The 14,435-nt window shown below is 50.2% G+C and overlaps 1 protein-coding gene across 4 annotated transcripts in view; it reads right to left on the bottom strand.

Moving 5' to 3' along the window:
* Positions 1 to 13,422, bottom strand: part of HIP1 (huntingtin interacting protein 1) — a 143,005-nt gene extending 129,583 nt beyond the window's left edge. For 2 of the 4 annotated variants that reach the window (XM_074328414.2, XM_074328415.2), the window contains exon 1: positions 13,220 to 13,422. In XM_074328414.2, the coding sequence (XP_074184515.2) occupies positions 13,220 to 13,339 (120 nt within the window). In that variant the 5' untranslated portion in view covers positions 13,340 to 13,422. The remainder of the gene's footprint in view (positions 1 to 13,219) is intronic. The other 2 variants (XM_019754952.3, XM_019754953.3) reach the window with 1 other exon arrangement.
* Positions 13,423 to 14,435: the final 1,013 nt, after the last annotated feature.

The raw sequence follows: 14,435 nt of genomic DNA, 5'->3' as shown, positions 1-14,435 counted from the left end.
TGGCGGCTACCAGCTTGAATCGCTCATATCTCTTCCAGCTCAGCATCCTCTAAATCGAATGGATTTAGTCTGGGCCACAGGTTAACCACAATGGCAGCATGTCAGACACATGGAGTGTCTGATTTAATGTCAAAGAGTTTTTCTGGAAAATGATTATTTTTGCTCTGCTACAACCTAGGCCCAATGGGCTATCCCTGGGAAGGCCAGGATCAGGAGACACGCCCCAAGTTGTCCAGGACACAGCCTGTGCAGGTGGACCTGGCAGCCCGAAGCAGAAGGCAGAAGATGGTGCCTGGAGAGAAGCTACTGACTGCAGAAGGCTCCTCACGGGATACGTTTTCTGAGTGAGTGGCTTTGGGAGACCAGTTCTTTTGGGGGGCCTACGTTCATCTGACCAACACAGAAGAAGCTACCCATAAAACTAAGTGCAGTCAGAGAAATGCAAATAAAAACCACAATGAGATATCACCTCACCCCAGTCAGAATGGCTGTCATCAACAAGACAAATAATAACAAGTGTTGGAGAGGCTGTGGAGAAAAAGGAACCCTCATACACCGTTGGTGGGAATGCAGACTGGTGCAGCCGTTATGGAAGGCAGTGGGGAGGTTTCTCAAAAAATTACGAATAGAATTACCATATGACCCAGCAATCCCTCTCCTGGGTATCTACCCAAAAAATCTGAAAATATTTATCCATAAAGACACGTGTGCTCCAATGTTCATTGCAGCTTTGTTTCCAGTGGCCAAGACATGGAAACAACCAAAATGTCCTTCGATAGATGAATGGATAAAGAAGTTGTGGTATATATACACAATGGAATACTATTCGGCCATAAAAAAGATGAAATAGGAACACTTGTGACAACATGGATGGATCTTGAGAGTATAATGCTGAGCGAAATAAGTCAGACAGAAAAGTAGAGAACCATATGATTTCACTGATATGTGGTATATAAAACTGAAAACAATAAAATAACAAGACAAATAAATGAGAAACAAAAACTCATAGACATAGACAATAGTTTAGGTGTTACCAGAGGGTAAGGGGGGGCTCTAGAAGAGGGTAAACGGGGTCTAATATATGATGATGTAAAGAGAACTGACTCTGGGTGGTGAACACACAATGTGAGATATAGATGATGCATTACAGAATTGTACACCTGAAATCTATGTAACTTTACTAACAATTGTCATCCCAATAAACTTTAATTAAAAAAAAAAAAAACAGACACAAAAACAAAAAAACCTAAGTGCAGCCAGCGTTATGCAGGAGGAAATGTCTCTTAGGGGAACGCCAAACACAATTATGCAGTGTGGAAGCCGAGAATGAGGACAGCAGAGCTGGAACAACCAGGGCCGGTGCTGCCAAAAGGCAGTCAGCCCTGACAGGCTGCGACCTCAGTCACTGCCCTGCCATGGAATCCCCAATTCTCTAAGCCGTTGGGGCAATCTCATCCAACTCCCCCTCATTTCAGAGACCCTGACTGAAGACCTGCAGAGTGTAGGGACCATGGCAGAGGACAGAACCACAGCCAGGAGAAGCAAGCTGTCCCCATTCCATTCCAGGGCTCCAGGAGCTCCAGGCTGCTCTGTAGCTAACTAAGCCCAGGAATATGGGGACATTCCAGACCCCGATTTTGGGCCTGAGTCAGTATCAGGACACAGCAGGCCCACCCCGAGGGAAGCCATTCATTTATTGTCACTTCTGCTTGCTGACTTTGTCAGCTCCCTTCTAGCAGACACGATTATGATCCTACAGTAACACGGGGATTTCCCACCCACCTTTTTAAATAGACAGCACAGTACTTGATCAAAAAAAATGTTAAGGTTCGGTAAATTATATCTGTGATCCTCAAACTTGGAACTGCACCAAAGAACTCCACGGCCCAGCAGGAAAGGATGTTTTGAATAGGCTGCTGAATTGTTTTTCCAGGATAAAACTTGTGTGAATAAGTGCCAAGTGTGAAAATCCAATGTTTTATCTATGGCCACGAACACAAATGAAATACCAAGTGTCCACCTCGGTTCAGAAGGGTGGTCCGTCTGGCAGCGGGGTTTGGGCTCCGTGTGGCTTCTTGCCCTGGAGCCTAAGTTACCCATTACCGTCCCATAGTAGGTTTTATTGCCGCCATAACAAACTATCACAAATATAGCAGGTTAAAACAACACCCGCATATCATCTCACAGTTCTGTAGGTCAGAAGGCCCGCATGGTCTCACTGGCTAAAACCAAGGTGTCAGAAGGGCTGCATACCCAACTGGAAGTGCTGGGAAAAATTCCCTTCTGGACTCATTCCAGTTGCTGGTAGAATCTAATTCTTTGTAGTAGAGACCCAAGGCCCCGTATCCTTGCGGGCTGTCAGCCAGGGGCCACCCTTCGCTCCTGGAGGTCTCCCTCCCCTACCTCTCAGAGCCTGCAATGGCATGGACTCTCGGCCGCATCTCTCTTCTGCCTGCAGCAGAGAAGGTTCTCTGCTCTAAGGGCCTATGTGATTAAATGGGGCCCACCTGGATAAACCAGACGACTCTCCCTATCTTAAGGTCCTTAACTACATCTGCCAAGCCCCTTGTTCCATGTACACATTCACAGGTGGATATGTTGATGGGGTGGGGTGGGGTGCCTTATTCTGCCAACCACATACCACTTCACACTCCTGAGCCGCAGAGGGAACACCCATCAGCCCGCCTGTGAACCCAGATCAGGACTAACGTCTCCTCATCCACTGGCTCTGGGTGTCCCAGGACTGGTCATGGAAGCCTGTCTCTGTAAATATGTCCCTCCCACTGAATCCTCCACTCCTAAAACACACTCACCTTTGTCCTACCAGTGTTGCCAAAACTTGTCTTTCAGTCCAATGTGACACAAATCAAATACATTCACCTCAGTGCTGGACACCTGCCTTCCAGAGGGAACAGGGCCTATTCCATTTTCTGTTACAGCAACAACCATATGCAATCAGGTCCTTGATAAGTCAGCATCCTTAGCTCATTCAGCAAACATTTATTGAGGTCCTACTGGGTTCTGAGCACCGTGGTTGGGGGCGGGGAGGCCCTCAAAAACGGCTAAGCTACAGAGACAGACACCCAGAGAAATCGTTTAACACAGAAATACCCTCAAATTAATCTGCCTGGAAGAGTCGGGGAAAGCTTCCCAGAGGGGCCATTGGAGGTGGGACCCAAAGGATAAAGAAGACTTTGGGGGGATGGATAAAGTGAACGAGTCGTTCTAGGCAGAAAGGAATGGCACCACCTGGAAAAACACAGAGGAGTGAAACATGGGGCTGTGTGGGGACAGCGCCAAGGGCTTGGGAAGTCTGGGCTCTGGGGGGGGGGTTACCAGGACATTAAGGCTGGCAAAGTTTGGCTCTGGGTCATGCCAACAAGCTTGCGTTTTGGCTGAGAGTAAGGCATAGCAAACAGGTTTGTAAAATATGGAGTCATAAGTAGTTGTGCCTTTTAAAACAGAACTCCAACAGCCAAGGAGAGAGTAGATGTCACGAGGGTAGGGGCAGGAGGGCAGGAAGGCCGGCTGGGCCCTGCAATAAATAGTTCAGGCTAGAGATGAAGGCCTGGGCTAAGGCAGAGGCAGTGGTGAGAGGAGAAGTGGGAGCAATACGCAAAGTGACCAAGGACACATCAACAACAGGACTCCGAGACGAGCTGCAGGGGTGCAGGTCAGAGGGATGTCAAGGCTGACTGAGAGAATTTCAGCTGAAATGGCCTGGGATGGTTTGTTTAGAAACTGAGATTCTCAAAATGTGAGAACAAAGAGGAATGATCAAGTTTGTGCAGGTTTAGGTGTGTTGGGTTTTTCTTATCGGCAGCAATGGGCCTCGGCTGTACAGGGAGGTCCCATCCTGGAATGAGGATCTTAAAGGAAATAGAAGGTCTCAAGTGCCTTCCAAGCATGAGTCAGGGTGTTGGCATTCAACAGGAAGCGTGCAGAGAACCACCCATAGTCACGTCGGAGACCTGGTCTCGTCGGGTTCCTCTTGATGGTCTGCTTGTGCTCGCATGGGTCCCAATGCAGTTAGCTCATCAGGGCTCGGAGTTCAAAACGTGGAGCAGCAAAAGTGACTGATGTTCATTCAGTTCTTTATTCAAAATACTCTATCCTTCATTCCACAAACCATTAGCAAAGTCACTTGGGGCCAGACACTGAGCTGGGAACCTGAGGTTATAAGATGAAGAAGGCACTAGACATAGATTTTTTGAATTCCTACCAATTGCCGAGCCCAGAGAGGTGGAGCCCTGTGCCGGTCTTACTCCAAGGGAAGTTGACCTGGGTCTTGCTCCAAGAAGAAACCACACAGCTCATGCTTGTGTATCTCTCTCTGAAGGATTATGGAAAATGGGGTGGGAGAATATAGCATCAGTCAAGACGTAGCCAAGGAAAACCAAACAGAGAAGGCATTTGCTTCCAGCTTAATACGAGAGAGGAATAAGACATAACACACACAGTAACTGCCTCGTGGGCTGGTCCCAGGGACCACGCAGCCAGGGGCCTTAAAGAACCACTGTCAGAAGGTCACCATGTCTGCCATGTTCCCAGGTGACATTCCCCAAGCTCCCAGATTCTCACAGTGGTTCATCATGGCTCCATCATGCATGACTTGTTCTGAATCTGTAACATGAGCTAAGCCTGAGGTTGTGTTCCAACAGTCCGCCACCCAGGTCTTTGGTTGTAGTCAAATGTGCTTCTTTTCAGCCTGGAGACACACTTTCTTCTCTCAGTCTCGCCTTTGAGAATTTTTTCCCACCGAATTTATTTTGTATTTCACAGATATCCTGAGCCTTAGCTGGTGTAAAGCTGAATGAGGAACTTAGGGCCCATCTGCCACTAAGGAAGGCAGACACAAGACAAATGAATGGGAGCCGAGGGCAACATTCTAAGTAAGGGCTAATGACAGGCCTCAGCTTCACGGCTACATGTTACAGCAGTTGTCAGATGATGCTTGTAGATGCATGATTCACAAATCAAAAGCTTCCCACTGGGAAGGCTGTATTTGAGAGGCCTGAAATGTGTAAGGGGCAGGTTCTCAGCCTCCGCAAGACACCATCTTCTACTTGCTGGGAGGGGGTTTCTTTTCATCTTTTGTATTTTGAAATATAATAAATGGAGAAAACTGCACAAAACAAAAATGTACAGCTTAATGAATGATCACAAACCACCAGCCAGGCCAACAGTCAGACGGATGGCAGGCCCTCAGCAGCTCCCCTTGCACATCTTCCCTCCCAATCACTTTCCCTCCCAATCACCAACCTCCCCTCCCCAAGGGTAGTCTTTATCTGGACCTTTATGGTTATCATTCCCTTTACTCTTTCCAGTTTTGCCATCTAAGCAGCAACCCTTAATTTTAGCTTTGCCAGTTTTTTAAACCTGACATAAATGGTTTAGCTTTGCCAGGTTTTTAAACCTGATATAAATGGAAGCTTCCAGAAGGTGTCCTTTGGGATCTGCCTTTTTTACAAGATTCACCCATGTTGTTGAGTGTAACTACAGTTTATTCATTTCCATTGTTGTATAGTATCCCAATGAGAGACTGGATCACAATTTATTTATCTACGTATTGTCAATGGACTTTTGGATTATTTCCAGATTGGGGCTATTCCAAAATATGATTATGAATATTCTTCTCGGGCACACATATGCATTCTGTTGCATATATAGCTAGCAGTGGAATTCCTAGGTTATTGAGTGGGCATATCTTCAACTGATGGATACTACCAGACTTTTTCCAATGCAGTCGGACCAGTGTACAGCCCATCAGCAGTGCCTGAGCATTTTCATGCTTCACATGCTTGCCGTCGCTAGGCATTGTCAGGTTTTTTTTTTCCATTTTTATTTCAGCCATCCTGATGGGCGTCCAGTGGCATCTCACTGTAATTAATATTTGCATTTCCCTGATTACTGAGGAAGTTGCACACCTTTTCATATGTTTATTGGCCATGTGTTTATCTCCTTTTGTGAATACCATCCCGCCTACTTTTCTGGATAAAGGCCCTCAGATGGTTATGTGCTACAAAAGTCTTCTTCTGGGAAGAATTTCAAATGTCCAAATAAGTCAATTGGCAAAAACTTAGGAAAAGAAAAAAATCTCTGTACCTTTTCTAAGTTACCAGCCCCAGACAGGCGTCAGCTTTACAGGAGATGTGGAAAGGAAAGTGCACAACCTGAGAGCAGACCCAGCACGTCAGCTCCTTCCAGCCTCAGCTCAGCACCTTCCCGAGTGCTCTTAAGGCAAATCACTTCAGCTCTCTGAGCCCCAGTGTCCACACTTGAAAACTGACCACAACCACCTACTGCATGGTTGTTCTGCGGCTGAAAAGAGGTTGTGTAAATGTGCTTTATAAACTACAAACGGTGTTAGCTGGTGTTCAATCAGAAGCCATCCGCCACACTAGCTTCCTGAGCTATCCTTCCTGAGTGGCACTAATAGCAGAGGTGACAGCAGCAACCTCTCAGACCCAAGGAAAGCCCCGTTTTCTCTTCTGCTGTGGGAGCCAGAGCACACCTTCAACACCTATCCCGCTTCCCACCCTGTGTCAATGGTACTGCTCACAGCTGAGAGCAGGGCTCCTCCCTGCCTGCCGGGGCAGGAAAACAGGAAGCAGCCTCCACCCTGCCCAGAGGTGGGGCTGACGAGTTCCCTTTCCTAGGTGGGCATCTCTCCAGGCCATCAACCCTCTGGATGCAGACGAAGCACTGGCCCCAGCCCCTCTGCACCAGGTTGTGCCCCACGCCTCACCCAGGTCTCCTCCACACTTGGTCCCGAGGTAGTGGAATAAGTGCAGTGGATGGGGAGTGAGTGGAAACTCACCTTCCTCAGGGCCTTCCAGACAAGGAACCCTTTCAATGCCCATGTGGGGCTACGGATCTGCTCTCCTGGGCCACACGGCCACTCCCCACCCCTTTCTGAGATGCAGCAGCATCCTTTCCTGAGCCCCACATCACCGGTACCTGTACCTGGGCCCCATTCCACACACACGGAAACTTTTCAAGAGAGCAGCTGAAAGCTCAGAAGAAATGCATGTCCTTATTCCACAGTGTGAAAGCCTGTTGACAGGAGTTTTATGAGCTGAAATACTGGAGAGCTGGAAGGACCCTTAGAAATCTTTTCTAGCCTCCTCATTTTAAAATGAGAAATTCAGTAGCAGAGCCAGATTTTCTCTCCAGAGAGGGCTCTGGTGTTACTCTGCACTCATCCCAGCATCCCTATGCCCTGCCGCAAACTCGAGGGCCTGCACGCGGACGCTGCCATTAGCCACGCCCAGGGTCCCAGGACACAAGGCCCGTCACACTCTCCCTTCCTGGAAGTGTCTTCTAGCTCAGAAAGGTCCCACCTGAAGCAGGGAGAAGCCCTGGGAAGGCCCAGGCCATATTTTGGGAATGCTTATAAAGTGTTCTCAACTTTACAGAAATCCAAATAATTGACCTTGAACCCGCATTCTGTTTCTAGACTCTGCAGGCTCTCTCCTGAACGGGTTCTCCAGCTGAGCTCTCAGGAGCTTGGCAGCGGCTTCCATAGCACCCTGGGTGCACAGGCCTGACACACAGGGCAGGGACTTAGTAAGAATTAATCACTGGAGAAATCAAAGGCGACAGAGGGAGAATCTCCAAAACGTGCGAAGGGAAAGTACTCTGCAAGAGGGGGCCTGCCTTAGGACCCGGGCCCCCTGTAGATCCGCTGACTGCTTTATGTTCATGCATTTGGCCAACAGGCATTGGCACCTGTCTCATACAACGCCCCAGACCCAGACCCTGCCCCCAAGAGCTTACAGTCTGGAGGGGAAGCCTAGATGTGGGCTTGCTTAGATGAATGGGAGAGACATACAGTAGCTAAGTGCCCTGCTCACTTGAATACATGATGTAGCAGGAACCAGACTCGGGGGGCTGCCTAGTGGAGGGAGGCAGTGTAAGTTAAGGCCCGAAAAGGATAGGGACTAGGAACCCTGATGGTACTCACATTATGCAGGGTGTCTGGGGGGCCAGCAAAGGTTCTTGATAAAAGGGAGTTATGGAGGCAGCGTAGAGCTTTAGAGACAATCAACCTGGCGCCACGCTATTTGGGGGACAGGGAGGATAGGATTACAGCAATGCAGACAAGAGGTAATAAGGATCGGAACAAGAGAAGTGTCACAGAACAGAATGTGGCTGTGAGGGTAAGAGGGGAGGAGGTCTCAGAACTAATTGATGCCAAGGGGTGGATGGGGACCGGTGGAGATCAGAGGCTGGGGAGGCCCAAGGTGAGTTTGGGGTGTGTGTGGTTTATCTGAGGGCAATGGGAGGTGGTCACTAGGCTGGGAAGTCAGGAGGGAGATGTGGGGAGTTGGCATCTTGGAGGTGAGAACAGAAATCATCAGATGGAGGTGAGGTCAGAGGAAGTGGATAAGAGATAAAAGTGGGGTGAGGACGCCTTGAGTTCCCCAACCTTTAGTGGGAGGAAGGAGGCAGAGAGCCGGAGGGAGCCAGGCAGTGACAGAGGGATGCCAATTGTATAAGGCCAGGCTCTGGGACAGGTTTTCCTGGGTCTGAGTCCCAGCTCTGTCACTTACTACTTCAGAACTTTGAGCTAGTTATCAACCCCTCTAAGCCTCAATTTCCTCATCTGTAAAATTGAAATGATAATTCATAAATTTGTTGCAAGAATTGAAAGGGGTAGCTCCTGTAAAGCTTTCAGCACTTGTACACAGTAAGTGTAGTAAACACTGGCTATTATATCAGTGGGAGGAAACCAGAAGAGTACAAACCACGTTCTTAGCATCCTTTCTATGTTTTCAATACCAACCAAGGGGGCAATGAGGAAATAGGAGGGATACCTTTTATGAAAGAAGCCATTCCTGTAGCCAGAGTTGAGAACCACTGATTCCTCTAGCGCAACCCTAAAATCTTTCAGCTAGGGAACCGAAGGCTGAGCAGCCGCTGACGATCATGAGCAAGGTGGCAGAAACATTCCGTGACTTAAACATGGAAAGAGGACTTGGCCATCTGATTTTGAAGCCCTGACTTCTCTCTTTACTCGCTGTGGGACCTTGGACAAGTCACTTGGCTTCTCTGAGCCTCAGCTATTATATAGGATAATGGATATAAATCACCTAACATGTTCCTACTACCCAGCAGGGCCTCAACAAGTACTTCTTTCTGTCTCTTCTTCCTCTCTAGAACCCAAATCTCCCAGCTCTTCTAAACGCATGATTCATTAGGATCTTGTACTCTGTGGGGGGCTCCACCCATAGACACTGTGACTCTCTAAGGGCTCTTGTGTGTTTCCGGCCTCTCCTCTGATCCCTGCATTCACCTGCCAAAGAGCAGAGCTGCTCAGACTGGGTGGTGACACGACCACCCAGGGCTCTCACTGAAAATGCATGCTCTGATTCAGCAGGTCCTGTACCGGTAAGGGCTCCGGTGAGGCCAGAGCAGCAGGTCCTCTGTCCTCTGTGCAGAGATCCCCGCAGTGGCCGGTCCACCTCCCTGCTGACTCATGACTCTGGGGCTGGTCTGTTTATCTCACTCATCTCTGTGTCCCCTCTACGGTATGTGCTCACTAAATGGATGTTGAAAAAATACACAAACCATAGAGAAAATCATGTTCCAGCTAAGTAAATACAGATAGGGTATTTTGTTTGTCTGAGTGGCAGCCCTCCTAGTTCATTCCAGAATCACCCTCTGGAATTGGCAGTGTGAGGACAGGGTGATGGAAGACGCCTGAGACCAAGAAACTGGAGTCCTGGGTTTGCATCCTCACCCTTTCATTCAACAACTGGGGGCCCTGGGTAAGTTACCCAGCTCTCATCCATAAGGTGACAGAGATAACACCTAACCACCATGCAGCCCCAACAATGGCTAAAACATGCTTTATAAACTGTGAAGTGCTCCAGGCAAGGGATCGTTATTACAGCAGCTATTTGGAGGGCAAGAACAGCTTTTAATTTCCCTAAAGCCTGAAGGTTGCTTGTGATGGGCTGGATGGGGGGCATATCCGGGGACTAGCTGGAGACAGAGGCTGTGACAGGAAGGCCTGGGGTCCCCACTATGCAAGAACAGTGGCAATGTGAAGTGTGAGGATGATGCCAGGAGAGTTGAGGACGGAAAGCTTCCTGAAGAGGCTGGTAGAAGTGAGGAAACAAGGCTGGTCTGAGGGCACAGGCAGCCAAGACACTGGCCTGACCAGAAGGAAGGCAGAGAAAGCAGAGTCCTCTGATGGCCATGGGGCAGGCTCCTGACTAAACATATAGGAGGCAAGGCTGGACCAGGAAGAAATTATCGAAAAACATCAAGTAGCTACAGATGTCCCCTATAGCCCAGAGCTGAGCAACCCACCCAGGCCAGGGCTTCCCTCTGGAGCTAACCTGTCATGTCCTACCCTCAACTATAGCCAGGTCACCCCTAACACAAGCCTCAGGCATCTGAGGACACAGCCAAGAACAAGACACAGTCCTGCCCTGAGGAAGCTCATTGTTTACTAAGGGCAACACAGAAAAATGGAATGAGGTTGCAGGTGGGAGTGCCAGTTCTGCTCCTGTCTCCAGACCTCAGCCAATTTCACCTCCAGATGTTTCCTTATCCCAGTCCCCATCCTTGGAATGCCCCATCTCCTCCCCTCCACCCAGCAAGTGCTAACTCATGCTGAAAGGGGTTCAGTCCTTGGTGAGGGCTCTCTACCCCTTCTCACCCCCACAGCCTGTACTTTATGCATGTGCTCTTGATAATTATCGAATTATCTAGTAACACTTTTGTCCCTTTACGAAGGAGTTAATCACAGCTTGCATGATCATTTCCTGTGCTTTCTTATGTCTCATCTCCCTAGTCAGATTATAGCAACAACCACTGAAATAGTAGCACTCCACAATTTACAAAATGCCTTGACGCATATTGTTCAATTTAATCCCCACAATAAACCTACAAGGTAAGTATTATCTTCTACAATAAGGAAACAATGGCTTAAAAAGGTTAGACAACTTTCCTGAGGCCACATAGCCTACCCATGTGCCCAGCTATAAAACTCAAACCTCTTCTAGATCCAATGCCAGTGCTCTGCCCAGTACTCAGGGGCAACACAAGGTAGTGCTTAAAGATTGGGACCACTTTTAGCTGTGTGGCCTTGGGCAGGTTACTTAACCTCTCTGTGCCTCAATTTTTTCCTGGAAAACGTGGCCGATACCCACCTCGTAGGTCTTTGTGGAGATTAAAGAAGGTAATACAATAAAGTGCTTAGAATAGTGCCAGACACTAATTAGTTACAATTATCATTCTACCTTGGCTGATTCTCATGGTCTCTTACCTCATTAAAAGTTTTTTTCTAAGTTATTTTTATATAGCATAATATATTTGATAGGTAGTCATTAAACTAAGTAAGTGTTTGCAGATTGACTAATGCTAAGATTTTGGATTGTTCTCTTTTCTCTTCTACCTCCCTAATAATTTCAACAATAGCAAAACTCTCTTTTCCTGCTCCAGTCTGCTCTGCATTCCCACACCAACCCCCAAACACTAGGTCAAATTCAGCCAATTACAAGTGTTCTGCAGAAAAATCTAGACTCTCCTTGTTGGGTTATCCCTGGATCAGGAGGGGACTACCCATCATAGCTGGAAACTTTCACAAACTTAATTTCCACCACTATAATGGGTCAAATTTTATGTATACTTCTTTATTGCTCCAGTTTTTACTTATCTGAAACTCTAGAAGGAATGGGTTATCATAAAATACCACCTATTTATTTTCCTTTTCCATTAAAAAAAAAAAAAAAGAAGAATATTCACACTGTTTCCTGGAGCAAGAAGCCACATGTCACCAGGCTGCTAGAGGAGGCAGTCACACCCAAGGCAGACGGAAAGCTTTCTTCTTTTCAGCAGTGTGGTCCACAAAGCCAGAGAATGAGCCTCAAACCCTGATTGGTGCAGGGAGGCAGAAGTGAATGGCCAACTTTCCCATCCTGCCTGGGGCAGGATGGCCCAGGGACGGGACGCTCCCTACTTTACAGCACCCTTATACACCTTCAAGGGCCAGACGTGGCTGGAAAGAGGAAAGGATGAAGTCCCTGGGATGAAAAGCTTTATTCTTTTCAAGGTTCCATATATAGAACACTCAGTCAGGTCCTCACAATCTCTCCTATCTAAAAGTTTGGGGAGAAAAGCAGAACAGAGCAAGGGAACCAGCCTCTGGCAGTGGAGGCTCAGCTGAATCTTCAAAGGTTTCACTCTGAGAGCAAGAGTGAAGATCCAATCTGCCCATACAACTCTGGCACTGGGATTAAAAGCAGTGCTGCAGGCTTTGAAGTGGATTTTTGCATACAAACGACGTGATGAACACCATAAACATGTCAGCGTGATTCAGTCAAATCAATTCCCCAGGCATTAAAACTGAGGTAAAAATGGATTGGAGCTTTTTGTTGATGACACAGAGGAACTTTTGGCCCCCAGCCTTGGTCAGGCTGGACAAATAGGGCAGTCTGCCTATTAGCTGTCAGGCACACCTTGGTGGATGAAACCAAAACCCAAGTCAGGGCTCTGGGCGCCACCGGGCAGCTCATCCTACCCGCACTGGGCTATCGGGCCAAACGTCTCCATTCCTGCCCCTGGCCGCCTCCCTCCTCCAGCTCCCACTTTCCAAACTCGGCCACACTTCGCATTTCCCACATTCCTTCTCACCGCTCAGACCCCTATGGCCAGGCCTCCAAGAGCCGACAGCTGGGGGTGGTGTGAGCCAAGAAAGAGGCACCAGGAAGGGGGTGTTAGGGGTTGGGGGTATGTCAGTGCAACTGAGAAGCGATCGAAAGGGGAGGAAAGGACTCCTCACTCTTCATATCCCCAACCCCGCTCCCTACTTTCCGCCGCCACACTTGGGTCTCCCAGTGACTCCCAGTGCGCTCCCCCTGCCTAGGGGCACTCTTTCCATTCAGCCCCTTTTTGATTCTTCCCCATGTCACCGCCCCTGTGACCCCAGCGCTGCCCCGCCGGGACCGGCTCCTCTCCGCCGCGCCGCGCAGATCATGCCAGCTCCTCGGAGACAACCTGCCCTTTCCCCCAGGCCAGCTGGGATGCCCAGGTCTCCGACCTTCCCGGGTCGCCTAGACCTGCGCACCAGATACCCCTTTCTCCGGCCCCCTTGTCCCGTCATTCCCTGGGCCTGCAAGACCCCTATTCCCTTCAAAGCCCTTAGGGACACCGCATCTCCCGGGATGCCCCCGCCACACATACCCTGGGATCCCCTGGTCCCCACCTGAGTCCGCTCGAAGCTCTCTCGCTCCGCCGCCTCCATCCCCGCGCCGACCCCGCGCCGGCTTAGCACCTTAGGCAGGGGGTTGGGCACCTGCTTCATGGAGCTGGCCATTCGGTCCATGTCGCCGCACCAAGCTGAGTCTGGGGCCCTCGGCCGCCCTGGGATCCCCACGGCGCCGCCGGCCCCGCCCGACCCGCTGGGATCCGGCGCTAACGGGACATCTCCCGCCTCCCATTGGCTGGGAGCGCTGCTACTCTCCCGAGGCCCCGCCCCACCAGAGGCTTCCCCGCCCGCCCCCGCTCCTCCGGAGCCCCTCCGCGTGCCTCGCCGGGTCGGGCCCTCTGGACCGCTAGACGCGCCGTGACCGGCCCGGAGACCTGTCCGTCACTGGGTCCTACCGCCCCCGGCGGGGCGGGGCGGGCTTGGAGGCGGCCCTGACCTGCCCTTGTCCGCCCCTACCCCGTCGCCGGTGCACCTCCCCTCCCAGCTCCCGCCCCTGCCCCGCGAGCCTCTTTCCTTCAGCCTCTGGCACTGCGAGATCCCCGCGTGGTGGGCGGAGGTCACGCTGGACTGGAGTCCGGCCTACGGCTGGAGCTCTAGGCCCGCCCGGGATTACCCTGTTTACTCCTTTAGGGCCGGGGACCTGAGAGCTTGGGCCGGAGCCCCTGGAAGCGCTGCCCCCAGGCCGGGTAGGATGGGTCAGTGTCTGCCAGACCTGGCCGCCGTGGGTCGCGGCCCAGACCCAGTTCCCTCGGCTTCCTCCCTCATCCTGACGGTGCCCTGAATCCCTGCCAATCCCCTTTGTGATGATCGCACGTGGGCTGGGTCAGTGGGAACCTCCCGCACCTTTCAAAACTCTCCTCATCTGGACCGGCCACCCCTCCCATCCTGCCCAGACGTCAGCCAAGGTACCGACAGGCAGAGGGAAGTGTGATGCTTAACGAGAGATGCTAAAGAAAGTTAGAGAAGTTTTCGGTGAATTTTGGTGTTTAAAAAAACTCTGAGGGCCAGCCTGGTGGCTCAGGCGGTTGGAGCTCTGTGCTCCTAACTCCAAAGGCTGCCGGTTTGATTCCCACATGGGCCAGTGGGCTCTCAACCACATGGTTACCGGTTGGAATCCTCGAGTCCCGCAAGGGATGGTGGACAGCACCCCCTGCAACTAAGATTGAACACAGCACCTTGAGCTGAGCTGCCACTGAGCTCCCAGATGACTCAG

This window comes from Rhinolophus sinicus, chromosome 3, assembly GCF_057876585.1.
Source record: "Rhinolophus sinicus isolate RSI-liver-muscle chromosome 3, RSI-T2T, whole genome shotgun sequence".
Taxonomy (NCBI): Eukaryota; Metazoa; Chordata; class Mammalia; order Chiroptera; family Rhinolophidae; genus Rhinolophus; species Rhinolophus sinicus.
Note: the sequence above shows the minus strand (reverse complement) of the source record. Positions and strands in the feature narration are given on the sequence as shown.